Below are 27308 nucleotides of genomic sequence, written 5' to 3'. Positions count from 1 at the left end.
TGATGACCAGGCCATTTTTTACAATACGACACTGCATCGCTTTATCTGACCATTGCAAGGGTTGTACACAAACAGAGCTTTTTTGGTGGTATTTGATCACCTCTGCAGTTTTTATTTTTTGCTCTATAAACAAAAAAAGCAACAATTTTGAAAAAAACAAAATTTTTTTACTTTCTGCTATAATACATATCCAAAAAAAATTATTTCTTCAGTTTAGGCCAATATGTATCCTACATATTGTAAAATTTTAAAATAAACAAATATTGATTGCTTTGCGCAAAAGTTATAGCATCTACAAAATAAGGTATAGATTTGGGGACTTTTCATTTTTCTTTATTATTTTTACTGGTAATTGTGTCGATCTGTGATTTTTAGCAGGACTGCAACATTGCAGTTGACAAATCTAACCCTAAATGACACTTTTTGGGACCAGTGACACCAATACAGTGATCAGTGCAGAAAAAAGAAGAATGCACTGATCAATGTATAAGTGGGGGGGGGGGGGGGGGCTCACTAGGAACAGAAGTTCTCCATGTTGTCCCCTTTCGGAATGAGGAACCGCCTTTCTTTCATAGGCAGATCCCCGTTCTGCCTCTCTGTACTGCGGTCACAGGCGGTCACTTCTCCAGTGTGCAGCGGACGCGCCCATACTATCTAATGCACAGGTATGTTGTTTCACGCAGCTGGGCCGCCCTGCCGCAGTATATGTGCGATGAGCGGTCCGGAAGTGGTTAAGTCGTTAAAGAATCTTTGTTGTCGTCCTACTTTTTTTTCTGCTACACTTAAACTTGCTGCTTTACAATGCCCACTGTTTTTTTCTTTACCTTCTTATGCCTTGTACACACGGTTGGACATTCCGACCACAAAATCCGTCAGATTTTTTTCCGACTGATTTTGTCCTAAACTAATGTTGCATACACACGGTCGGACAAAGTTGTCGGAAAATCCGATAGTTAGGAACCTGATGATGTTCATTCGTTACAACAGGACTACGTTGAGGCTAGTAGCCAATAGCTTTGGTCTCGTAATTTGATCTGAGCATGCGTGGCACTTTGTCCGATCGGAATTCTCTACAAACAATTGGAAGAAGTCAGATTGGATTTTTTTGTCTGAAAATTTGAGATCCTGCTCTCAAATTTTTTCAGATGGAAAAGGTCAGATAAAGCCCACACACGATTGGATTTTCCGACAATCTAATCCGATCGGACCTTTTCCGTTTGAAAATCCGACCGTGTGTACAGGGCATCACAGTTTACAATCACAAGAGGTGGTCATCCTCTTCCCTCTTGGGAATGATTACAAGGTCTTTTTTAGAATAATTCACATAGACCCTTATTTACTCAATAATGCACATCTCAACATTTTCCTAAAAACATCTATTTAAATTACTGCAGTAGCCAGCCTATTAGATGATCTTCTGTAGACCTGTCACTAAGTCCACGGCAGCAGTGTGGCTTCTGCCTAATCTCCTGTAGACCAACCCATATCTCTATTTGGGAGATTGTTTAACCACCTTAATACTGGGCACTGTACCCAAATAAAATCTTCATAATTCTGTCCACACAAATAGAGCTTTCTATTGGTGGTATTTATTCACCACTTAATTTTTTATTTTTTGTGATATAAGTGAAAAAAGAGCGAATATTTTGTAAAAAAAAAAAAAAATAATAATAATTCTATTGTCTGTTTTAACAGAAACTCGAATCAAATTTCTCTTATATTCCCCGACCGACACAGCTCCTCTCTTAGTCATTGGGTTTTTTGCCCTATTACTAGGAGATACTAGGCATTAGTTGTAACACAACACTCAGAACTGTTAGTTCTCCTTGGGCAACAACCCTCCAACCTGCCAAGCAGACATCAGTTTTATTTTGACTAGTGAAGGAGAAGGACCTAGGAACCCTGCGGGCCCATCGGTCCGTGCTTTTTATGCAGAAGCGTGATTTTTTTTTTTGAGCAAGATGAATGATCCATTTATCTACTATCAACTGCCAGCTGGGTGAAAGGCTGGATACCCTTATCCTTGTAGTCTCCCCAGTCCGGCCATCGAGCGTGTGCAGGCCGCAGCTATGCGCTCAGCAGGCCACGACGAAACCTCAGCTCCAGAGGTGGCCGGTGAGCTTTTATGCTCCGGGGCATACATATGACCGGACTACTGATGTCTGCGTCACAGTATGCCGGGCCAGCAGCCACCCTGTACTGATCAGTGAGTGGGTCTGTGATGGCATGTCTCCCAGCTCTTCAGGATTGGTAAGTACAGCTCTCCCTGCCTCAGCGGGGCTGAGCAGCTGGGCATTCCCTGGGAGGTCGATTTGGGGTCCCTCTCTTCTCTCTCCTGTCCCTATCTTCCCTCCCCCCCTTCTCTGGGGGGATGCTGCATGTGGCTACTGAGCGGTGTGTGTGTGTCTATGCAGGGGCTCTCCGGTGGGCTCTCACCTGGTTTGGGGGGGTGCACTGGATAGTGGTGTCCTGGGTCCTGTTCTTCATGCCCCTGGAAGGTGTCTGTGAGGCTTTGTTGGTGTCCTTCTACAGCGCTGTGTTCACTGCCATCGTTTTCTCCTTGTACCTCATGGAGCTACTCTGGCGGCCATTTTAGCTGTGGGCAAGGGCAGCATGCTATCCTGGTCTACAGCAGCCATTTTCCTAGTGATCTACTATTCAGGACACTGGCGGACATTTTCTGGAATCCTGAACACATTTTTTCAGTGTTCTCTAGCATGTGCCCTTTCCCTGTGTTTTATGTCTCTGTACTTTATTGAAGCCTGGGCACACTTCAGAGCGGTTTGGCGCTATTTGCAGCGGCTGCCACTCACACAGCTTTTGTTTCCTCTGCACCTGGGAGCCCACAGGGACTACAGGCACTACTTGCTGGATAGCGCAGAACTCCTCAGGGTGGTGAGTCCAGCAGGAAAGATGCCCTCAGCCAGCTGCAGTAAAGAGGGTGGGACTGTCACTGTCCTAAGTTCCCTTAGGGTGGCAGACAGGGTAGGGTCAGCATGGCTTCATAAACTGGTCTTTCTTCCCCCAAAATCCAGGCAATTGCAACTGGGTCACCTGCAGACTGCGCAGTGCTAATGGATACCCTGACGGCGGTCCTCAATTTGTTCGTTGCCAAGATGGAGGCGGTGCGTAGAAAGAAAGGTGCAATAAAGCTCCCCCCCTCTGGGGAGAGCTCTGACGCAGACCCGGGTCCTGCTGAGGCTAGTGATCCCTGCTCTGTCTCGTCAGATGGCGCTGACCAGGACCGTTCGGACAGTGAGGATGAGTCCTCATCCGGGTCAGTGCACGACAAATCGCTTGTTGGGGCACTTACCACAGCTGTGCATGATACCCTGAAGATTCAGGAGCCAGCAGATCCCTCTGCTGATGTACCGGTCCCTTTTGGGCCCCGCAAGCCAGCACGTTCACCTAAGGTGTTCCCGTATCTGACTTATTTTGATAAGTTAATTTAAAAGGAATGGGGTCGCCCGCAACTGACCTTTTCGGTCCCCAAATACATGGCGGTGCATTACCCCTATGAGGAAAGCCTTCTCAAAAAAATGGTCAGCTTATCCGGTCGTGGACCCCCCCAGTATCCAGGTTAAATAAAGTAACCACGATCCTGGTCGAGGGGACTCCTGCATTCTAGGATTCCACAGACAGTTAGGCTGAGGCAGTGGCTCGTTCCTTGTTTACGGTTGTGGGGTCAGCCATGCGACCAGTACTGGCATCCGCACTTGTGTCGCAGACACTGAGTGGGCAAAAGGTATGCACCGCAAATTGGGAGACCAACAGGCTTCCCCTGTCTGCGTGGAACTAGCAGACCAACTAGTGCAAGGCCTTAAGTACGTCTGTGACGCTGCCCCGGATACTCTCCCTCTGTTATCCAGGGCTTCAGTGTCAGCAGTGGTGCTGAGACGCCTGATTTCATTAATATGCTGGTCTGCTGACCAGGCATCCAAAAAAGGCCTGACGGATCTTCCCTGATCTTCCCTTCCTTGGCGACCGGCTCTTTGGATGACATTATTAAAAATGCCACGGGTGGTAAGAGTACTCCAACAAGCCAGGAAGGCTAATAAGTCACGGGGTAGGCAAGGGCCCTCTTTTTCTGCTCACAAGCGGCTTTTTCGTCCGCCCGGAGCTTCGACAAAACGTCTCCAGCCCGACAGGACGTCCACGGACGAACAAAAACATCCCTGGAACCGCAAGCCTGCAAATAAAAGTGCTACCGCATGAAAGTTTGCCCCTACCCATGTCGGGGGGGGGGGGGGTTGCCTTCGGGAGTTTCCAGCCCAGTGGTCCTCGTTTATCCGACCAATGGGTCTATGATCTGATTTCCTCTAGTTACAAGATAGAGTTTCTCTCTTGGCCACCAAACTGATTCTTCCCCTCCAGCATAGCCGTATCCCCGGTTCACTAGGAGGCCCTCTTGGAGGCAGTAAGGGACCTGCTGGATCGCGGGGTGGTTCTACCGGATTCGGAAAGTTTCCAGGGATTCTACTCAAATCTGTAGTTCCCAAGAAGGAAGGGGTACGTCCAATCTTGGACCTAAAAGCCCTCAATCACTTTGTAAAAGTGCAGAGGTTCAGAATGGAATCAGTTTGCTCAGTTGTCGCTGCACTCCATCAAGGGGACTCCCTAGCGTCCCTGGACATCCAGGATGCATACCTGCACATACCCATATGCCTTCAGCAGCAAAAGTTTCTGCGGTTTGCAGTCGGGGAAGCCCACTGCCAGTTTGTGGCTCTTCCTTTTGGTGTGGCATCAGCCCCCCGAGTCTTTACCAAGGTATTGGCTCCAGTTTTTCCATTGCTGTGGCAACGTGGGGGCCGCAATCATGGGATACCTACACGATCTGCTCCTGAGGGCATCTTCCGCCTCAGAGTTAGAGGAGAATGTGGCGATCACCATGCATACCCTGCAAGAATTTGGTTGGCTTTTGAACCTAAAGAAGTTGGTAATTGTACCGACCCAGCGTCTGGAGTACCTAGGCTTGCTACTGGACTCCATGGAAGCGAGAGTTTTTCTCCCTTCAGACAAACTGCAGACTCTCAGATCTGTGGTAAAACTGCTTATGAACTGCAAGTGGTCGTCGCTCCGCTTTTGCATGCGAGTCCTGGGTCTCATGGTAGCCTCCTTCGAGGCAGTACCTTATGCTCAGTTCCACACCAGAGTCCTGCAGAAGGAAATTTTGACAAAATTGGACAAATCTAAGTTGTCACTGGATCGACAGATCCAGGTGAGCCAGTCAGTCAGAGACTCACTGATCTGGTGGCCGAGGTCCCCGGTGATTCAGTCCGGGAAATCGTTCCTGTCTCTGAAGTGGACAATGATCACAGCGGACGCCAGCCTATCCGGCTGGGGTGGAGTGATGGGGGTTCAGTCGGCTCAGGGTCTCTGGTCGACGGAAGCATCCAAGTTGCCGATCAATCTGCTCGAGTTGAGTGATCAGGCTATGCCTCTCCACATGGTCGATGAAAATTCAGGGCCGTCTGATCAGGATCCAGTCAGACAACGCCACGGCTGTGGCATACGTCAATCACCAAGGGGGAGCAAGAAGCTCAGCCACTGCACGGGAGCGCGCTCACATACGTCGGTGGGCAGAGCGACACCTACCGGCCCTGTCGGCCATTTAAATCCCAGGAGTGGAGAACTGCATGCAGACTATCTGAGTCGTCAGATGCTGGACCCAGCAGAATGGGCGTTGCATCCAGAGATATTCAGGTTACTGTGCTTGAAGTGGGGCACACAAGACGTGGATCTTCTGGCCACTCGTCTCAATCGGAAGGTGCCAGGATTCGTGTCCAGGACAAAAGATCTGTGGGCAGACGCGCTGATGGCTCCATGGGATCAGAACCAGCTGATCTACGCCTTTCCTCCACTGAAACTGTTACCACATCTGCTTCGCAGAGTGGAAGCCAAGGGGATCCCATTAATACTGGTTGCCCCAGATTGGCTTTGTCGCCCCTGGTACGCCGACCTAGTAGGCCTGGTTGTGGATGCTCCCTGTCGATTACCGTTACGAGAAGACCTGTGTCAAGGTCCGATTCTCCATCCTGCTTTACCATCGCTGGTTTTAACGGCATGGCTGTTGAGAGCAAGGTGCTAAGGAACCATGGCCTGTCTGGCTCTGTGATTTTAACTATGTTGAGAGCACGGAAATCTTCTCGGAAGATTGACCATCGTACCTGGAAGGCCTACATCTCCATGTGTGAGGAGAAAGGGTGGCGTCCGGTTATCCATAACGATAATGGGGTTTTGCATCCGCCACCTTCTTTTCTGCAAAAGGTGGTCTCGGCGTTCCACATCAATGAAGAGATTGTGTTACCATCTCTGTGTCCTAAACCAACACATCCTAAGGAGGTGACCCTTCATTCCCTGGACGTGGTCCGGGCTCTAAGGATATATTTGTCTGCCACAGCTCCCTTTCGGAAGTCAGACTCTGTTCATTTCGGTAGCTGGTCCAAAGAAAGGTATGGCGTTCTCATCAGCCACCATTTCCAGGTGGATCAGACGAATTGTGGTACAGAAAAAAAAACAAGCTGCGCTAAACCCAGTGTGTATCAAGGCCGAAGCCTACCGTGCAAATATAAATAATGTGACAGTAAATTATCACTCTAATATACCCCTAGCTGATAGGGAAAAAAACATCCAAAGGCAAAGTGCATATGCAAATGATGTGACAATCTTTCATATATTCTACCTTACCCTTGAGTGGGTAGAACACAACCTCAATCATAAATAATACAAATTAATAATGAAAAACACCCAGTGAATGAATTAAAAAGTCTCTGTGAAAATAAAAAACAAAAGGCAGTCCTGCTGTAACAGATTAAATGTAAACGGAATTCTCCATGAATGGACAGTGCTCTGTCCACCACCTTATATCTGAATTTGCTTCTTACCGGAAGTTCATGACCCCCCACTACAGAGGGACACAGTAGGCATATAAATATGTAATCGTCCCCCACTCCAAAGGAATCCTTATTAATCTTCTTGCACCACCGCTTTCATGCATAAATGGCTGGATACATTCCCACAGAACATCTCTCGTGTATTTGAAAAGCTCAAAGGTGTGCACCAATCATGAAAGAGAGATAAAGCTCCAATAGTGTAAAACCTTTTTTATTAACCCTTTCCTGCCGAGCGCACGCAGATATGCGGCCCCAAATACCTGGGCTTTTTTCCGGGGGGCCGCATATCTGAGTACATGTGCTCTGGCCGGGATCGCGCCGGTTCCCGTGCACACAGCGAGGAGAACCGAGTGTCAGTTACACCTTCGGGTCTCGGACTAATGATTGACAGGTGGGAGAACCCACCCCCAGTCATGTGATCGCTGTGACAGCCAATCACACTGAGCACATGAATGGGAAGCCTGTCAATCAGCTTCAGAGTATCTCTTTCTCCTCAGATCGTCTGTGAGGAGAAATTGATACAGTTCTTTCAGAGTGAAAAAAAAAATAAGTAAAATAAGTTCTAGTCAGTCCACAGGTCTCAGAGTAGGCTCTGATCACCCCTGTTAGCATTAGTTAGGTTAGTGCAGTGACAGCTTCAGTTCAGTAATAGTGACAGTTTCAGTTTAGAGTATTTTGTATTGTCATTGTCACCACTAGTGTCAGTAGTCTCAGCGTCAGCGATTGACGCAGTTCATCTCAGCGTCAGCGATTGTCGCAGTTCATCTCAGCGTCAGCGATTGTCGCAGTTCATCTCAGCGTCAGCGATTGTCGCAGTTCATCTCAGCGTCAGCGATTGTCGCAGTTCATCTCAGCGTCAGCGATTGTCGCAGTTCATCTCAGCGTCAGAGCTTGTCGCAGTTCATCTCAGCGTCAGAGCTTGTCACAGTTCATCTCAGCGTCAGAGCTTGTCACAGTTCATCTCAGCGTCAGAGCTTGTCACAGTTCATCTCAGCGTCAGAGCTTGTCACAGTTCATCTCAGCGTCAGAGCTTGTCGCAGTTCATCTCAGCGTCAGAGCTTGTCGCAGTTCATCTCAGCGTCAGAGCTTGTCGCAGTTCATCTCAGCGTCAGAGCTTGTCGCAGTTCATCTCAGCGTCAGCGCTTGTCGCAGTTCATCTCAGCGTCAGCGCTTGTCGCAGTTCATCTCAGCGTCAGCGCTTGTCGCAGTTCATCTCAGCGTTAGCGTTTCAGTCAGCAGTGTTTTATTTAAAAAAAAATAATATATATATATATATAATAAAGTTTTACATTTATTACTGTTTTAGTGTGTGGGGTGTAGTTTGTGCCCACACTGCCATTTGTGTCTGCACAAGTGTGAGTTAGTGCCTCGGCCAGTATCAGTGCTCCTGTCAGTGTCATTGCTAAGGTCAGTGTTTTAGGAAATTTTTTTTAGATTTTTGTAACAAAAAGGTTTACTTTTGCATAGTTTGGGGTCTGTAGAGTGCCTAAAAAAAATGGCAAGTAGGCGATATACTGTTGAAGAGGCATATGCCCTCCTGTGCTCGGACAGTGAAACTGAGTTGGGCTCAGCAGGTGAGGATTTCATCTGTGACAGTGAAAGTGTCAATTCAGGCAGCTCTTCCGACTATGAAAGGCCTGTTACGAGAGGGCAGCAAGATGACGTACAGGGTAGCACCCCATCAATTGCACAGCAGTACACCTCTCAGTGGATACCAGCAAACTCTTTCACCCCTCAAATACCAACATTTACAGCTTCACCGGGCATAAATATCAATGTTGAAAATTTTGGCCCTGTGGATTTCTTCAAGATATTTGTGGATGATGAGCTCCTACAGCACATGGTTGATCAAACTAACCTTAATGCCACCCAGTTTATAGCACAAAACCCAACATCTTCTCACAGGAGGAGATGGGTGCCAACACACCTTACAGAAATAAAAATTGTACTGGGTGTTTTACTCAACATGGGCCTAGTCCGAAAGCCTACAATTCGGCAGTATTGGACCTCTAGTCCCGTCCATGCCACGCCAGCTTTTCCTGCAGTTATTTCAAGAGACCGCTTTAAAGCATTGCTGCGCTTTTTGCATTTTAACGATAATTTGCAGTGTCCCCCAAGCAGTGATGCCAGATATGACCGCCTGTTCAAACTGCGGCCCCTAATTTCTTCTCTGTCTAATAAATTTTCAACGGTTTATACCCCGGATCAAAATATCTCTATTGATGAATCCCTGATAAATTTTAAAGGCCGACTACATTTTAAGCATATCATACCATCCAAACGTGCCCGGTGTGGCATAAAATTTTACAAATTGTGCGAAAGCACAACAGGATATAAATTTGGATTTCTGATCTATGAAGGACGAGACAGACAACTCAACCCCCAGGGCTGTCCAGACAATCTTGGAATCAGTGGGAAACTTGTCTGGTACCTGATCCAACCTCTGCTCCACCAAGGCTACCATCTCTACGTCGACAATTACTACAGCAGTGTGCCACTTTTTAGATCTCTGCATGCTGCTGGCACAGGAGCATGTGGGACCATGCGGAAAAACCGAAAAGAGTTTCCACAGCAGCTAGTGAGACAACGTTTGCAGAGAGGCACATCACTCAGTTACCAACAGGAGGAAATGATGGCTGTCAAATTCTCAGACAGAAAAGACGTCTATATGCTAACAACAATCCACCCAGAGGGCACAGTGACCGTAAAAGAACGGGGGTCAGCTACACAGAAAGAAAAGCCACTGTGCATTACGGAATACAACAAATACATGGGTGGAGTCGACCTCTCTGACCAGATCTTGCAGCCCTACCTGGTGCTGAGGAAATCTAAAACCTGGTATAAAAAAGTTGCAATATACCTTATCCAGGTGGCTATCCACAATTCATTTGTCCTTTATAAAAAATCTGGTGGTACTGACACCTTCCTACAGTACCAGGAAAAAATTATAGAACACCTGATGCTTCAAGCAGACCCCAGACAACCTGCAGAATCAGAGGATGTTAGAAGACTAACAGAAAGACACTTTTTGTGTCCTATCCCAATCACAGCAAGCACCAAATTCCCTCAGGAAGAAGTGCCGTGTGTGTGGCAAAAATGGCAAAAGATGCGATACTCGTTACCACTGCCCCACATGCCCTTCCAATCCAGGCCTGTGCATCCACCCTTGTTATGAAATTTACCACACCATCCCGCATTATTAGAAACCAGAAATATTGTGAGGGAGGAGGTTAACGTTTGCCTTATTTCTTTCCTTTCATAAAATGTCAGTAATTTACGCAGCATTTTACGCAGGGGTTCGGGTTAGCCTTAAAAGGAGAAATTCACCTTCACTAAAAAAAAATGCACATTTTTTGCAGGTAAAAAAATGCATTTTTTTTTGTTTTTGTTAGGAGCCTGTAAAGCATTGCACCCACGGTCAGCAGATCGTGGGTGTAATTACACGTTTAGGTGGACTGCCTGTGTAGCTGTCTGCCCGAACCTCCGATATGGCCAGACAGTTACACAATGACAGGAAGCATCAATGAACTACCTAGAGATCTCAACATCGCCCTGGTAGTTCATTGAGAACTACAAGCCAACAGCCACAAAGATTGTGACAGTGAGCAGGGGATTTTCTCCCCCTGCTCACGGTCACAAAAAGGGGGGACCGGGGGGGTATGGGGGCAGATGTAACATGTTACACCCATATTGAGGGTGTAACATGTTACAAAAGGTGAACTTATCCTTTTAAAAAGTAGCATCACACTGAAGAGTGCCTGTAATGTATATACATTGATGAATTGCCCTCTCTGAATGCAACATATTTTGCACATGTATATACTATCCCCATGCACGTCAGAAGTTGGAGAATATATTTTGGGTTCATTTTTGGTGGTGGGTCAAAGTAGTGCCACAAAAATTATAGCTAAATTGAAACATTTGTGAAAAAAAATGCAATTTATGTTTTTGCCTACCAAATTCAAAATTATTCCCATAAAAGTTGAGAGGCTAAAAACCCAATATTTACCCCTAGATAGGTACCTTAGGGGGTCTTGATTGCAAAATGGAGGGATTTGAGGGGTAATTCCATTATTTGGATACCACAAAGTGTCTGTAATGAATTCATAGTACCTGAAATGTTAACTTGGATTAATTGCCCTCCTAAAGGCAAAATGTGCACTATGGTTTCTGGGCCCAATTATGGGTACAAACAACATATGACACACACATATGTGGCATATTTATTCACAGAAGTAATAGAAGAAGTTATTTTGGGTTGTTTTTTGGTGGTGGGTCATGATAGCAGCAAAAAATATACAGCCAAAATGTAAAAACTGTTTTTTTTTTTTTTTACCTTTTTGTGTAGTTTTCCTTTAATAACAAAACTAAATGTATGAGTTATCTAATAAAATTTACCACCAAAAGAAAGCCTAATGTGTCCTGAAAAAAACAAGGTATAATTCACCTGGATACACTAAGCAGTTGTAAAGATATGTACAGTTTAACTAACACATGGCAAAACTGAGTTCAGGCATTAAGGTTCGTTTTACCCTTAGTCATGAAAGGGTTAAAATCCAGAATATAAAATTGCACTTACAATGTAAACTAATATCATCAGCCTTAAGTCCATTGCGCCGGCTGGACGCACACGGACCAACCCGTCCTTCCTGGAAACGTATTCCTGATCACGAGGTGACGTTAGCGCGTCGCTCATCCCTGCGCGTTTCGCAACAAAATTACGTCATCCAGGGGCACGAGTGGCACACTACATCACCTCCATTTATAATGCCACTACCCCTCCAAGCCTCACTCTAGGCACTAGGCTATTCCCGCCTAAACCAAGTTTTTCAATAGTAAACAAGTTCTCGCGTCCTCCAATTTGTCAACCCTCCCAGACTCACTCATCCGTCCAATCCGAACCATGGGCCAATAGAGACTTCTGCTGTAGCCAAGCATCGTTTTCATCTAATATGAGGATTACCCAATCACCCGGTGTGATCCAATGGAGCGCAACACGTTCCGCTCTGCTTCTGGCCCGCCACATCCGGCCCACGATAACTTCCGCTTAAACCATACTTAGGGGAACCAATAGCATGTAGCGTACTCTGCTATACTTCCGGCCCGCCGCACCCAGCCCACGGTGACTTGCGTTCCAGCCAGGCCTCACTCCCATCCACGAATGCACCTCCCCACCTCTCAATGTATCCAATCACCGCAGGGAATCTCTTAGCCACATCCCATACGAAGTGGCCAATGATAAATGGTAGACTACACTCGTACTTCCGGCATATTCCCCACAACCAAGCCTCACTTTCACTCGTACATACACTATGCACGACCAAGATGTATCACAAGAGGAATTGGTCTCAATAGCCTGTCCCTCTAAAATTAAAGCAAAAAAAATTGTTAAATACATACTAAACTAGCATACAAATTATAAAATACACCCCCTTATGAAGGGGAGAAGCCAGGACCCACAGTAAACTAAAACCCTGTGTGTATAATTCTGCATTGTGCCCATTACAAAAGTGGGATCACTGCAATACTGCTACATTCCTCAATGTCCATTAATTGGGTCATGTCCAAAGACATATGTGTCAGGTCACTGATTATACCCTATCAGAGAAGGAAAATCTATTTTATGAAATAAGGGGGCTAATCACCTTCAATCGCCCACAGCCTCAAATTAATATGGAGGGGTGGGCACCTCCCATTAACATAGGGGTATGTCCCCACTCCCCCTTTTCCACTCATATTGCCCCACGGGATATAATCACCCCCTGAAAAAAAAACAGAAAAGAAGGGTATGGCGGTCTCGTCGGCCACCATTTCCAGGTGGATCAGACAGATTGTGGTACAAGCCTACGCCTTGAAGGGGCAGGTGCCCCCCTTCCTGTTACGGGCCATTCCACCAGGGAAATTGGAACCTCTTGGGCTTTCCGACATCAAGCGTCAGTCGCTCAAGTGTGTAAGGCGGCGACTTGATCGTCCGTTCACACTTACCATATTCTACAAAGTGGATGTAAGCGCATCATCTGCCTGCTTTGGCCGCAAAGTTTTGCAGGCGGGCCGTGTAATGTTGCAATTCTGCACTCTTTAGTCTGTTTTTTTTTGTTTTGTTTTTTTGTTTTTTTAAATAGTTACTTTTGAGTATAATGCACTGTTGCATTGTTGACCACTAGTTATGATGCGGCTAGATAAGGGTGTGGACTCCCCTGTTAGGGAGCACTTCTGATTGTGGGTGAAGTTTTTATGCTGTTCCCACCCCTCATTATGACACTGCTTGGGGGGGGGTTCCTATGGTCAAGATTAATGGAGCTGTGTCAGTAAACGAAAGAGAAAATAGGATTTTTGTACTCGCCGTAAAATCCTATTCTCTGAAGTTCACTGACTGACACAGCACCCTCCCCTCCTATTGGTTTATGTTATACTGCTTGTTGACATACTGAGCTGTAGGAAGCAGGCTGAGGGGTTATTGCTAGAGGGACCATCCCATGTCTGGAACTGTAAAGTTTTGTTTTTTAACATGTTCTGCATAGTCCTCTCCTGAAGGTGCCATAACAAACCACCTTCTGGTCAACTTATGTATTGTCTGATCTTTTGCATTGGTTCTGAGCATGTGTGTTTGTACTTTGGACTAAAATCCTATGGACTTGTGTACACACGGTAGGATTTTGCACCATAGGACTTTTGTTGCCAGAAAGTTTGTCTGTTTGCACAGCGAACATTTGTCCGATGGAGCGTACACAGGGTCGGATTTTTCCTTAAAACGGGTAATTTGCATGTTTGTTGTCAAAAAGTCAGATTGTGTGTATTGGCCTTTTGTAAATATCAGATATTTCTTTGGCTCCATGCACACTGGGCTTAAAAACAAAATGTCCTTTCTCTTAAGTAAGAGTAAAATACGCTCATTATGAGCATTTTTTGTACAATGTTTAGAAGAGTTCTACATTTTTTAACTCCTGTAGAAGCAACATTTTTTTAAGCCAGTGTGCATGGAATGGAGCCTTTAGCCCCATGCACACTATTAGATTTTCTGCTGATTTTTTTTTTCTTCAGATTTACCAAAACCATATAATATGAGGTCAAACCTTAGGAGTTTCAGTTTGTATGCAATCAGGCATGCCCTTGCACTACATGGTTTTGGCAAATCTGAAGACAAAAATCAGTTAGTGTGTATGGGGCTTTTGAGTTGCTTAAAGTGGACTTTGACTAGTCTGACTGACTATTCAGATGGATAAACGACTATTATGCCACGTACAGACGATCAGAATTTCTGACAACAAATGTTCGATGTGAGCTTGTTGGAAATTTCGACCGTGTGTATGCTCCATCGGACATTTGCTGTTAGAATTTCCGACAACTGTTTGAGAGCAGGTTCTCAAATTTTCCGAAAACAAGACTTGTCAGAAATTCCGAGCGTGTATACACAATTCTGACGCACAAAAGTCCACTCATGCCCGGAATCAAGCAGAAGAGCCACACTGGCTATTGAATTTCATTTTTCTAGGCTTGTCGTACGTGTTGTACGTCGCTGCATTCTTGATGTTCGGAATTTCCAACAACATTTGTGTGACCGGTGTGTATGCAAGATAAGTTTGAGCCAACATCCATCGGAAAAAAATCCACGGTTTGGTTGACGGAAATTCCGATTGTATGTACACAGCATTAGACTCCATGCACACTGGCTTAAAAAAAACTTTGCTTCTACAGGAGTTTTGAGTTCTGCCTGTAGAAGCAGCTCAATGTTATCCTATGTGTCCATACACATTAGGGCAATTACAGGCATATTTTGAGCTCAACATTTAGAGGCAGGAAAAACTTTCTGGTTTGTGTCTTTAATTGGAGCTTACTAGCAGAAGAAACATAAAACTCCTAAACTTTGTACAAAAAACTCTATATGAGCGCTTTTTTTCTGCCAAGTAAACTGGAGTTTTTTAGGCCCAGTGTGCATGGAGCCTTACGCACAATTTTTTTACACAGGATTTTCCGATAACAAATGTTGGATGTGAGCTTGTTGTCGGAAAGCCCGACCATGTGTATGTTCCATAGAACATTTGTTGGAATTTCCGGCAAAAAATGTTTGAAAGCAGGTTCTCAAATTTTCCGACAACAAGACTTGTCGGAAATTCCGAGTGTGTGTACACAATTCCGACGCACAAAAGTCCACACATGCTCAGAATCGAGCAGAAAAGCCACACTGGCTATTGAACTTTTTCTCGGCTCGTCGTACGTGTTGTACGTCACCAGGTTCTTGACATTTGGAATTTCCAACAACGTTTGTGTGACGTGTGTGTATGCAAGACAAATTTGAGCCAATATCCTTCGGAAAAAAATTACAGTTTTGTTGTCGGAAAATCCTATCGTGTGTACGGGGCATTTGGGTCTTCACAATAGTCTCTGTCCACAGACAAGTATTTCATCTGGAGAACAATCAGTCAGTTGTTTGTATTGTCGACTCAACTTAGTGGTATCAGGTCCTTTTATCTAACAAACCATAAAATTTAAGCTTTGCAAACAGTTTGCTTATAGTGTTTTAAAGATGTAAACCCTTGTGTTTTTTCACCTTAATGCATCCTATGTGAGGTGAAAAAACTTGTGACTCTGACCGGACCCCTAGCCGGTTTGGGGCCACACTGTGCAAAACAAGCTGCACTGTGGAGGTAAGTATGATATGTTGTTTAACCACTTCAATACAGGGCATTTATACACCCTTCCTTACCAGACCAATTTTTCGCTTTCAGCGCTCTCTCACTTTGAATGCCAATTACTCAGTCATGCAACACTGTACCCAAACAAAAATTTTATCATTTTTTTCATACAAATAGAGCTTTCTTTTGGTGATATTTAATCACCACTGGGTTTTTTATTTTTTGTGACATAAGTGAAAAAAGAGTGAAAATTTTGAAAGAAAAAACACCTTTTTTTTTTAGTTTCTATGATAAAATTTAGCAAATAAGTCATTTTTGTTCATAAATTTGGGCCTGAATTTATACTGCTACATCTCTTTGGTAAAAATAACCCAAATTAGTGGATATTATTTAGTCTCTTTGAAAATTATAGTCTACAAGCTATGGTGCAAACCATTGAAAATTGATCACATCTGATCACACCTGATGCACTGAAGGCCTATCTCATTTCTTGAAGCTCTGAAATGTCAGGAAAGTACCAATACCCCCCAAATGACCCATTTTTGAAACGTAGACAGTCCAAGGTATTTAGTGGTGTGACAGGTATTCTGGTACTCAGATGAACTGTGACAGGTACTCAGAGACTGTGACAGGTACTCAGATGGGTTGTGACAGGTATTCGGGTACTCAGATGGGCTGTGACGGGTACTCAGATGGGCTGTGATGGGTACCCAGATGGGCTGTGACAGGTACTCAGATGGGCTGTGACGGGTACTCAGATGGGCTGTGACAGGTACTCGGGTACTCCGATGGGCTGTGACAGGTACTCAGATGAGCTGACAGGTACTCAGATGAGCTGACAGGTACTCAGATGGGCTGTGACGGGTACTCAGATTGGCTGTGACAGGTACTCGGGTACTCAGATGGGCTGTGACGGGTACTCGGATGGGCTGACAGGTACTCGGCTACTCAGATGGGCTGACAGGTACTCAGATGGGCTGTGACAGGTACTCGGTTACTCAGATGGGCTGGGACAGGTACTCGGGTACTCAGATGGGCTGGGACAGGTACTCGGGTACTCAGATGGGCTGGGACAGGTACTCGGGTACTCAGATGGGCTGGGACAGGTACTTGGGTACTCAGATGGGCTGGGACAGGTACTTGGGTACTCAGATGTGCTGGGACAGGTACTCAGATGGGCTGTGACAGGTACTCGGGTACTCCGATGGGCTGTGACAGGTACTCGGGTACTCCGATGGGCTGTAACAGGTACTCGGGTACTCCGATGGGCTGTGACAGGTACTCGGGTACCCAGATGGGCTGTGACGGGTACTCAGATGGGCTGACAGGTACTCGGATACTCAGATGGGCTGTGACAGGTACTCATATGAGCTGACAGGTACTCGGGTACTCAGATGGGCTGTGACAGGTACTCAGATGAGCTGACAGGTACTCGGGTACTCAGATGGGCTGTGACAGGTACTCGGGTACTCAGATGGGCTTACAGGTACTCGGATAATCAGATGGGCTGTGACAGGTACTCGGGTACTCAGATGGGCTGGGACAAGTACTCGGGTACTCAGATGGGCTGGGACAGGTACTCGGGTACTCAGATGGGCTGGGACAGGTACTCGGGTACTCAGATGGGCTGGGACAGGTACTTGGGTACTCAGATGGGCTGGAACAGGTACTTGGGTACTCAGATGGGCTGGGACAGGTACTCGGGTACTCAGATGGGCTGTGACAGGTACTCAGATGAGCTGACAGGTACTCGGGTACTCAGATGGGCTGTGACAGGTACTCAGATGAGCTGACAGGTACTCGGATACTCAGATGGGCTGTGACGGGTACTCGGATGGGCTGACAGGTACTCGGGTACTCAGATGGGCTGACAGGTACTCGGGTACTCAGATGGGCTGGGACAGGTACTCGTTTACTCAGATGGGCTGGGACAGGTACTCAGATGGGCTGGGATTGGTACTTGGGTACTCAGATGGGCTGGGACAGGTACTCGTGTACTCAGATAGGCTGGGACAGGTACTTGGGTACTCAGATGGGCTGACAGGTACTCAGATGGGCTGGGACAGGTACTCGGGTACTCAGATGGGCTGGGACAGGTAGTCGGGTACTCAGATGAGCTGTGACAGGTACTCGGGTACTCAGATGGGTTGTGACAGGTACCCAGGTACTCAAATGGGCTGACAGGTACTCAGATGGGCTGGGACAGGTACTCGGGTACTCAGATGGGCTGGGACAGGTACTCGGGTACTGTGATGGGTGGGGACAGGTACTTTGATAGGTTGTGACAGGTCCTCTTTATGGGGGGTAGTAATCAGTGTGGTTGGTGTGTACACTAGGTGGTAACGAGATGTTACCGCAATCTCCTCCTCACACACGATCGGTGTGTGAGGAGGACAACGCAGGAAACATCTCGTTAACCACGGTTTGTTTACATTCTATGACCGGCTGTGATTGGGCACAGCCGGTCACGTGGTAAAGAACCAATTTCATTGGCTCTTTACTGCGATCGGGGTTGGGCTGTGTCAGGGTGACAAGCCGCCTCCCCAATCGCCACTCTGCACGTGCCTTAGGCGTGTGCACGAGCGCTGTGCATGTGCACAGGACACGTGACCTGCTGTGAGTGGACACGGCTGGTCAGGTGTATCAGGGGTGGATGGGGATGGAAATCCCACAGATCAGGGATGGGCTGTGTCCGAGGGACACACCCCATCCACGATTGCAGGAGCGGCAAAATACCGAGGCCGTCATATGACGTCCACCCAGGATGGGAGATCCCATCTGTGGGCGTCATTTGACTATGGCCCGGTATTGAAGTGGTTAAAAAAAGAGGGTTTACAACCCTTTTACGGATAGGGGATTTATTAAAAGTTTGTAAACAACTGACATCATTGGGGTTATTTGACTAAAGGCAACTAGACTGCATTTTGCAAAGTGCAATTGTACACTGCAGGTGCAATCGCTCCAGAGCTTAGTAAATGAGGTAAAGCTTCACTTTGCAAGGAATACCCAATCACATGCAAAGGTAAATAAAAAAACAACATGTTTGCTTGCACATGATTGCAAAGTGCACAGTCAATTTGCTGTTAATAAATCAACCCCACAGTTACCCTTTTTTTACCTTTCCCTCATGGGGCTCATTATACAGTATCTTCACAAAAGTGAGTACTGTACACCCCTCACATTTTTGTAAATATTTTATTCTATCATTTCATATGACAACACTGAAGAAATTAGACTTTGCTACAATGTAAAATAACAAGTGTACAGCTTGTATAATAGTGTAAATTTGCAGTCCCCTCAAAATAACGCAACAGACAGGCATTAATGTCTAAACCGTTGGCAACAAAAGTGAGTACACCCATAAGTGAAAATGTCCAAATTGGGCCCAAAGTGTCAATATTTTGTGTGACCACCATTATTTTCAAGCACTGCCTTACCCTCTTGGGCATTGAGTTGACCAGAGCTTCACAGATTGCCACTGGAGTCTTCTTCCACTCCTCCATGAGGACATCACAGAGCTGGTGGATGTTAGAGACCTTGCACTCCTCCACCTTCCGTTTGAGGATGTTGCACAAATGCACAATAGGGTTTAGGCCTGGGGACATGTTTGGCCAGTCCATCATCTTTATCCTCAGCTTCTTTAGCAAGGCAGTGGTCATCTTGGAGTTGTGTTTGTGGTCGTTATCATGTTGGAATACTGCCCTGCAACCCAGTCTCGGAAGGGAGGGGATCATGTTCTGCTTTTAGTATGTCACAGTGCATGTTGGCATTCATGGTTCCCTCAATGAACTGTAGCTCCCCAATGCCGACAGCATTTATACAGCCTCAGACCATGACACTCCCACCACCATGCTTGACTGTAGGCAAGACACGTCTTTGTACTCCACCACATATGCTTTACACTGAACCAAATAAGTTTATCTTGGTCTCATCAGACCACAGGACATGGTTCCAGTAATCCATGTCCTTAGTCTGCTTGTCTTCAGCAAACTGTTTGCAGGCTTTCTTTTGCATCTTTAGAAGAGGCTTCCTTCTGGGAGGACAGCCATGCAGACTAATTTAATGCTCTGTACGGCGTATGGTCTGAGCAATGACAGGCTGATCCGTTCAACCTCTGCTGCAATGTTGGCAGCACTCATATGTCTATTTCCCAAAGACAACCTCTGGGTATGACGCTGAGCACGTGCACTCAATTTCTTTGGTCAGCCATGGCGAGGCCTGTTCTGTTAAACTGCTGTATGGTCTTGGCCACCGTGCTGCAGCTCAGTTTCAGGGTCTTTGCAATTTTCTTCTAGTGCAGGCTATCTTTATTTAGAGCAACAATTCTTTTTTCAGATCCTCAGACAGTTCTTTGCCATGAGGTGCCATGTTGAACTTCCAGTGACCAGTATGAGAGAGTGGGAGCGGTAACACATTTAACACCCTTGCTCCCCATTCACACCTGAGCCCTTCTAACACTAACGAGTCACATGCCACCAGGGAGAGAAAATGGCTAATTGGGCCCAATTTGGATATTTTCACTTAGCGGTGTACTCACTTTTGTTGCCAGCGGTTTAGACATTAATGGCTGTGTGTTGAGTTATTTTGAGGGGACCGTAAATTTACGCTGTTATCCAAGCTGTACGCTCACTCTTTTACATTGTAGCAAAGTGTAATTTCTTCAGTGTTGTCACATGAAAAAATATAATAAAATATTTACAAAAATGTGAGGGGTGAGATACTGTATATAAAAGATAGTATTTCTTCTCAAAAAGTCTAACAAACACAAAGTGGCACATGATTGTAAAGTGGAAGGAAAATGATAAATGGTTTTCCAATTTTTTTTACAAATAAATATGTGAAAAGTGGCGTGCATTTGCATTCAGCCCCTGAATCAATACTTTGTAGAACCACCTTTTGCTGCAATTACATGGGCAAGTCCTTTTTGTCTCTACCCGCTTTGCCTATCTAGAGTGAATCTTTTTCCCATTCTTCTTGGCAAAATAGCTCAAGCTCTGTCAGATTGGATTGAGAGTATCTGTGAACAGGAATTTTCAAGTTTTTCCACAGATTCTCAATTGGATTTAGGTCTGGACTTTGGGCCATTTTAACACATGAATATGTTTTGATCTAAACCATTCCATTGTAGTTCTGGCTGTATGATCAGGGCCATTGTCCTGCTGGCCATTGTCCTGCTGGCCATTGTCCTGCTGGAAAGTGAACCTCAGTCTCAAGTCTTTTGCAGACTCTTAACAGGTTTTCTTCTGAATTTGCCCTGTAATTGGCTCCATCCATCTTCCGATGAACTCTGGCAAGCGTCCCTGTCACTACACTTTTGCGTTTGCCCCTATTTATCATGAGCTGAACTCAAAGATCTATGACTTTTTCTGTGTACACAAAAGGCCTAATTCTCTCAAATATTGTTCACAAATCTGCCTAACTTTGTGTTAGTGAGATGCTGATTGGACAGCATGACTATTGCATAGGTGTGCCTTAGGCTGGCCACAAAACCAGTCAATATCTGGTGTGACCACCATTTGTCTCATGCAGTGCAGCACATCTCCTTCGCATAGAGTTGATCAGGTTGAGAGAGCCTGATCCCCAGCCACTGATAAGCCAGTACAACTGACCCTGTTGTACCGGGCCCGGCCAGCAGGGGGGGGGGGCATGCAATCTTAGCATTTAGAATAATAAAAAGAAAAAGTCTGACTGCACAGGGCTGACCGAGGGAGGAGGAGAGCATCACCCCAGGAGCCTGGATATCAGCAACTCTCAGATAACAGGGGTCTATGGATAAGAGAAGAGCGGACATGTATTCCTATCAGCACCCGAGCCTCCCTCCCCCCTCCTCGGGAAGGACAGAACACCGGAGCTCTCCTCAAGGCAAGATAACAGGTGACAGATAGCATTCTTCTCCTGTGATCACCATTGTTCTGCCTCTTTACAAATCTGTGCTGTAAACTTGCCCTGTACCTCAGCAGGACAGGTCTGGAGGAAGTGAAAGCTAAATGTATGAATATGTTAGGAAAATAATGGGACTTTTCAGGTACTACACACAGATTCATTTCACAAAATCATTCTTTTAACCACTTGCCGCCCGCCCTATAGGCAATTGACGGTGGCAAAGTGGTTGCATAATCCTAATCGGACGTCATATGACGTGATCAGGATTATGAGCCGCGGCGATCGTTGTTGCGGGGTGTCAGTCTGACACCCGGCAACTACGATCTCAGTAAAGAGTCTCCGTCGGAGACTCTTTACCATGTGATCAGCCGTGTCCAATCACGGCTGATCACAGTGTAAATAGGAAGAGCCGGTGATCGGCTTTTCCTCACTCGCGTCTGTCAGACGCGAGTAGAGGAGAGCCGATCGGCTGCTCCTCTGACGGGGGGGGTCTGTGCTGATCGATTATCCAGAGGATCGCCGCTGATCACAGCCCATAAACAGTTTACGAACCAGAGATAATCGGGGGGAGAAGTGTTTGACCACTTTCAGACCGGACCAATTTGCTGGTCAAAGACCAGACCACTTTTTGCGATTCGGCACTGCGTCGCTTTAACTGACAATTACGCGGTCGTGCGACGTGGCTCCCAAACAAAATTGACGTCCTTTTTTTCCCACAAATAGAGCTTTCTTTTGGTGGTATTTGATCACCCCTGCGGTTTTTATTTTTTGCGCTATAAACAAAAAGAGCGACAATTTTGAAAAAAATGCATTATTTTTTACTTTTTGTTATAATAAATATCCCCCAAAAATATATAAAAAAACATTTTTTTCCCTCAGTTTAGGCCGATACGTATTCTTCTACATATTTTTGGTAAAAAAAATCGCAATAAGCGATTATTGATTGGTTTGCGCAAAAGTTATAGCGTTTACAAAATAGGGATAGTTTTATAGCATTTTTATTAATAATGTTTTTTTTTTTTTTTTTTATTTTACTAGTAATGGCGGCGATCAGTGATTTTTATTGTGACTGCGACATTGTGGGGGACCCATCGGACATTTTTGACACATTTTTGGGACCATTGTCATTTATACAGTAATCACTGCTATACAAATGCAGTGATTCCTGTGTAAATGACACTGGCAGTGAAGGGGTTAACCAGTGGGTGGCAGTGTAGGGTTAAGTGTTCCTAGGGGTGTGTTACTAACTGTGGGGGGGTTGGGCTTTCATTTAGTGAACACTGATCTCTGCTCCAATCACATGGAGCAGAGATCAGCGTCACTAGTTGCTAGGCAGAATGAAGAAATGCTGTTTACAACGGCATTTCTTCATTTGGCCGCACCATGAGACGATCGCGGGGGTGCCCGCGGCGATCTAGTCCGCGAGTCCCGCGACCGGGCTCACGGAGGTCCCGACCAGCGCGGGAGCGCGCCGCCGGCGGCGTACTCCTGATTGCAGGGCGGCAAATTTAAAGGGACGTACATGTACGCCCATTTGCCTGCCCGTGCCATTCTGTCGACGTACATCGTCGTGCGCTGGTCGGCAAGTGGTAATTATGTTCTCCCGCCGATTATCTCCACACACTGAGAATCCTCATTGAATGACACAGTAACGGCCAGTTTATGAAGCTGCGATCTGAGCGCTTCACTGGCGATCTGTGTCAGAATTCACACTCCCCGATTCACCATCTCAGAGGTGGAGAATCGGGGAGTGAAGAGGCAGTGTGGGGGGATCTGAGTAGGAGAGAGGAAGATAATTAACTTCCTTATGCCTCGTTCAGACCCCCAACACTGTAACCATGACCCCCTGTCATATTTATGTGTATGTATGTATATATATATATATATATATATATACACAATGTTTGTGTATATACATGTATATATGTCTGTGTGGGTATACATGTATATATTATCTAGGGGGACTCCTTATTTTACTAACATTAATCACACCGTGTGTCAGCGTATTGAGCTGTGATAATTTATCACTGCTTAATAAATTGATATCTCTGTGTATCGGTGAATTTCTAGTACTGTAATCTTGTAAAGTCTCACGAGATTGCAGTATTAGGGGCCGTTCTCCAGTGTTAGAAGCGTTTGTAGATCACTTCACTCCTCCAAGGGTGAAGCGATCTACTCCGCTTTATAAACTGGCATACAGAGGAGAGAAATCTCCTCTGTGAATGCCAGAGAATGAAGCAGTGAATAGTTTTCACTGCTTCATAAAAGGACACCATAGTCAGTAAAACATACACAAGCACTGTAGGGAACCATTCAGCGCTGGAAGAAGCCAGCTAAAACAAGAAATTGGGTAAAGCTGGGTACACACACATCAAAATTCAGTTTAGCAGTAATCGGACAAATTTTGATCTATGTGTAGCCCTCCGTGTTAGAAGCCAATCATTATACCACCTTAGTATATTCATATGCCATCCCACATACTGACTCCTACCATCTTTGATCACTTCAAATCACTGAAGTGGTCATTGTGGTTAGAGTGTTCCTTTAATATCTCTCAGAAAAAGTTAACCTCTGTATACTGATTCCATTTCATTTGATCATCCTCTAGTTGTGTTAAATTGGTGGGGGGGTGCTGTCTGTATACCCTAGCCTCTCGGTATAGGGGCGGGGCCAGGGATGTGGCTAAAGCGGGCCCCGTCAGGTAGGCTGTACGGGGCCCCATGATTTCTATCAGCAGCCCTGCCTGCCCGCACTGATTTGGTCCACGAAATTGCTGAGATATCGGTCCCTCTCCATTCAGAGGTTCAAATCTGTCCAGGAACCCCATATCCATATGGTGGAGCATATTCATCTCTAGGAAAAATTACAATTATGTACCACTTTGTGTTGGCCTATCACATATTTCCCAATAAAATACTTGTATGTTTTTGGTTGTAACATGAAATGTGGAAAATTTCAAGAGCTATGAATACTTTTTTCAAGGCACTGTATCAGAGTAGCTCTAGACCACACCTCCAAACTAATTTTATTAGTTTGACTCCCATGTGTGCAAACTACTGACTTCAATAAATTTTTGTTGAACTAATTAGTCTATATAGCTTCTCTTACTTTGTCCCCCAGCAATGTGAATGTTTAATAGATGTGTTCCATAAAGACACAAGAATCTAGAATTGTTTCTGTGTTATCTTGAGCACATTGTGCTTGTCTATTGTTGTTACTTGAATGAGGATCAGATCACATTTTATGGCAAATTACAGTAGAAAACCAGTTAATGCCAAGGGGTTCATACTTTTAATTGGCACTCTACATGTAAATTTCATATCTTGGAACACAATACAGGACATGGGTTTCTCCCCTTTTTTTTACTTATGATCTCCTTACTGCTTGCTAAAGCACCGGAACCCCATTGAATGGGCTGGGTTATATGGGTACTCTGGGTGGCAGTTCTTGACAAAGCTTTTGCCAATCATTAATTAATCATTAGAAGGTAGCGGCATATACCGTTTATTGCGTCTTCTACTCTATTATAAGATATTAAATTTACAGGTATGTCAAAATCCCTTTTTTTCACAAGTTATTGCATAATTTTATGTATAACATTTACATGTTTTTGCTATAGGTACGACTTCTTCATAATAAGTCAGTCTGTAAGACAAGGTACAGTGTCCCCAACACATTACAACGTTGTATATGACACTGGCTCCCTGAAGCCAGACTACATGCAGAGACTGACATACAAAATGTGCCATTTGTACTACAACTGGCCAGTAAGTACCTGATGTGCGTACATTAATGTTTTTGTTGTTTTAGTGTCTGCATTTTAATTGCGTATTCTGTTTTCTTTTCAATACAGGGAGTTATTCGAGTGCCAGCTCCTTGTCAGTATGCCCATAAACTGGCATTTCTGGTGGGACAGAGTATACACAAAGAACCACATCTGTCACTTTCTGACCAACTTTACTACTTGTAGAAGAAATTGGCAGATTTTCTAATGTTCAATGTTTTATGACAGTATCAACAGTTATTTCATATGTTAGTGTCTGTTCAGTACTGAGATTCAACCATTTTTTTCAGGCATGTATGCCAGTGTACAATTCTAATTGTTATAGCTAATAATACACTTTCTCTGACATACAAGCCACACCCTTTCTTGATTGAGAAGTGTTTGTGTTGCCAACTCAAGGTGAAATATAGGAAGTCTGCATCCAGGACCAATCACTTATGTGATTGCTGCATGAGCAATTACATGCGAGCAACTATGATTAGCTGTGGAAGTGGCAGTCTTCCATTGCTTTCAATGGGGCTGTCGCCCACAGCTTTGTATTTGTGGGTGAGAATGCCCCCTAAAGCTGTCTATTCAGTGATTAAAATTTGTCAAGACCATTAGGTCCCAATTTCAACATATTTTGTCAACAGCATATACAATGCCATGTTCTTGCATGGAAGATTTTATTTTTGTTCAGTCCACTGGCTGAACGAAAAAATAAAAAATAACTATATTGCCAGCTTTAGTTCAGTCATGTGCTGGCAAAAATAAAAGTTTCTCCTTGGACATGATCAGGTTTTCAACGTGAACACGTTTCTTTTGCATTTAAAATTGTATATTCTATCTAAATATATGGTAATTTTAATATTAGTTTGTTTTAGTATCGGCAGTTACCTGTTTGCAACACAATTTGAAAATAATGAAGTAGATTGTGTTTACTTTGTTCACACATGATTGAAGTCAGCACAACTTCATATCATTGAATAAGTGAAAATAGTAAAATTCCTTTGTTTTTGTTTGTTTTTTAACTTTCATATGATTGGATATTCTTTGCAATGTGAAATTATTTGTTTTACTTTATTCACAAAAAATTTGAGAAAATGAGTCAGCCTTATGGATTCATATGTTTTTGTTGTTCATGCAGTTTGTCTTTGTTACATTGCACCTGCAATAAAAGTTGATTTACAGTTTAGTTATTTATTGCTTCTAACGTTTATACACACAGACAATTAATGGGCACTTTTTATGCCTAGCATAAGTCTTCCAATGCTTTCCCACACTTTGGTATTTGCATGTGCCATGTAAAGCCTACTATACAAGTTTAGGCGGCTGCCTGAGGACGACAGACCGTAGGGGACGCTAAAACCAGGGGCCCTTTAAGGTGTGCTTATGCCAGCCTTGCTCACACAGACTTCCACCTAGCTGAGAACAGGGCAGGCATTTCACACAGAGATGCCCATAACAGCCCCGGGCTCTGTGAATGCAGAGAACTTCTGCCTTTGCTCTATGCAGTAAACTTCTGCCGCCGCTCTCCCAACTCCTCCTCCCTCCCTCTGTCCCAGATAAAGAGAAAAGACTAATCTCAAGAACCTGCTTCTCTCCCTTGCCACCAGGCAATTAAAATCTATTTCTCTTATATTCACCGACCGACACAGCTCCTCTCTGTAACAAAATGGGTTGTTAGCCCTATCCCTGGAGATACTACGCAAGATGTAATACAACACTTCAGAACTTTTAGTTCCGCCCATGGGGCGGTCCCTATGCTACAACCTCACAGCCTGCTCAGGCAGAACTCAGTTTTTTCTTGCCTAGTGAGGAGATAAGACCTAGGAACCCTGTGGGCCCATCGGTCCGTGTTTTTTTTTTTTTTTTTTTTGATGCAGAAGCTTGGCTTTTTGCGCAAGATGAATGATCCTGTGATCTTCTTTCAACAGCCAGCTGGGTGACAGGCTGGTTCACTTATCCCCAGTTCGGCCAGCGAGCGTGTGCAGGTCGCAGCTAAGGCTCGGCAGACCACGACATGCCTCCAGAGGTGGTCGGTGTGCTTTATGCTCCGGGGCGTACATATGACTAGGCTACTGATGTCTGCGTCACAGTATGCCGAGGCCAGTAGTCTTCCCTGTACTGATCAGG

The 27308-nt window shown here is 45.1% G+C and overlaps 1 protein-coding gene across 2 annotated transcripts in view; it reads left to right on the top strand.

Annotated features, from left to right (window-relative positions):
- Nucleotides 1-26367, top strand: part of PIWIL1 (piwi like RNA-mediated gene silencing 1) — a 510395-nt gene extending 484028 nt beyond the window's left edge. For both annotated transcript variants that reach the window (XM_077461809.1, XM_077461808.1), the window contains 2 exons: nt 25029-25176; nt 25263-26367. In XM_077461809.1, coding sequence (XP_077317935.1) covers nt 25029-25176; nt 25263-25379 — 265 coding nt within the window. In that variant the 3' untranslated portion in view covers nt 25380-26367. The remainder of the gene's footprint in view (nt 1-25028; nt 25177-25262) is intronic.
- Nucleotides 26368-27308: the final 941 nt, after the last annotated feature.

This window comes from Lithobates pipiens, unplaced genomic scaffold (assembly GCF_037356315.1).
Source record: "Lithobates pipiens isolate NorthernLeopardFrog02 unplaced genomic scaffold, aLitPip1_a1.2 Scaffold_3, whole genome shotgun sequence".
In the NCBI taxonomy this organism is placed as follows: domain Eukaryota; kingdom Metazoa; phylum Chordata; class Amphibia; order Anura; family Ranidae; genus Lithobates; species Lithobates pipiens.
Note: the sequence above shows the minus strand (reverse complement) of the source record. Positions and strands in the feature narration are given on the sequence as shown.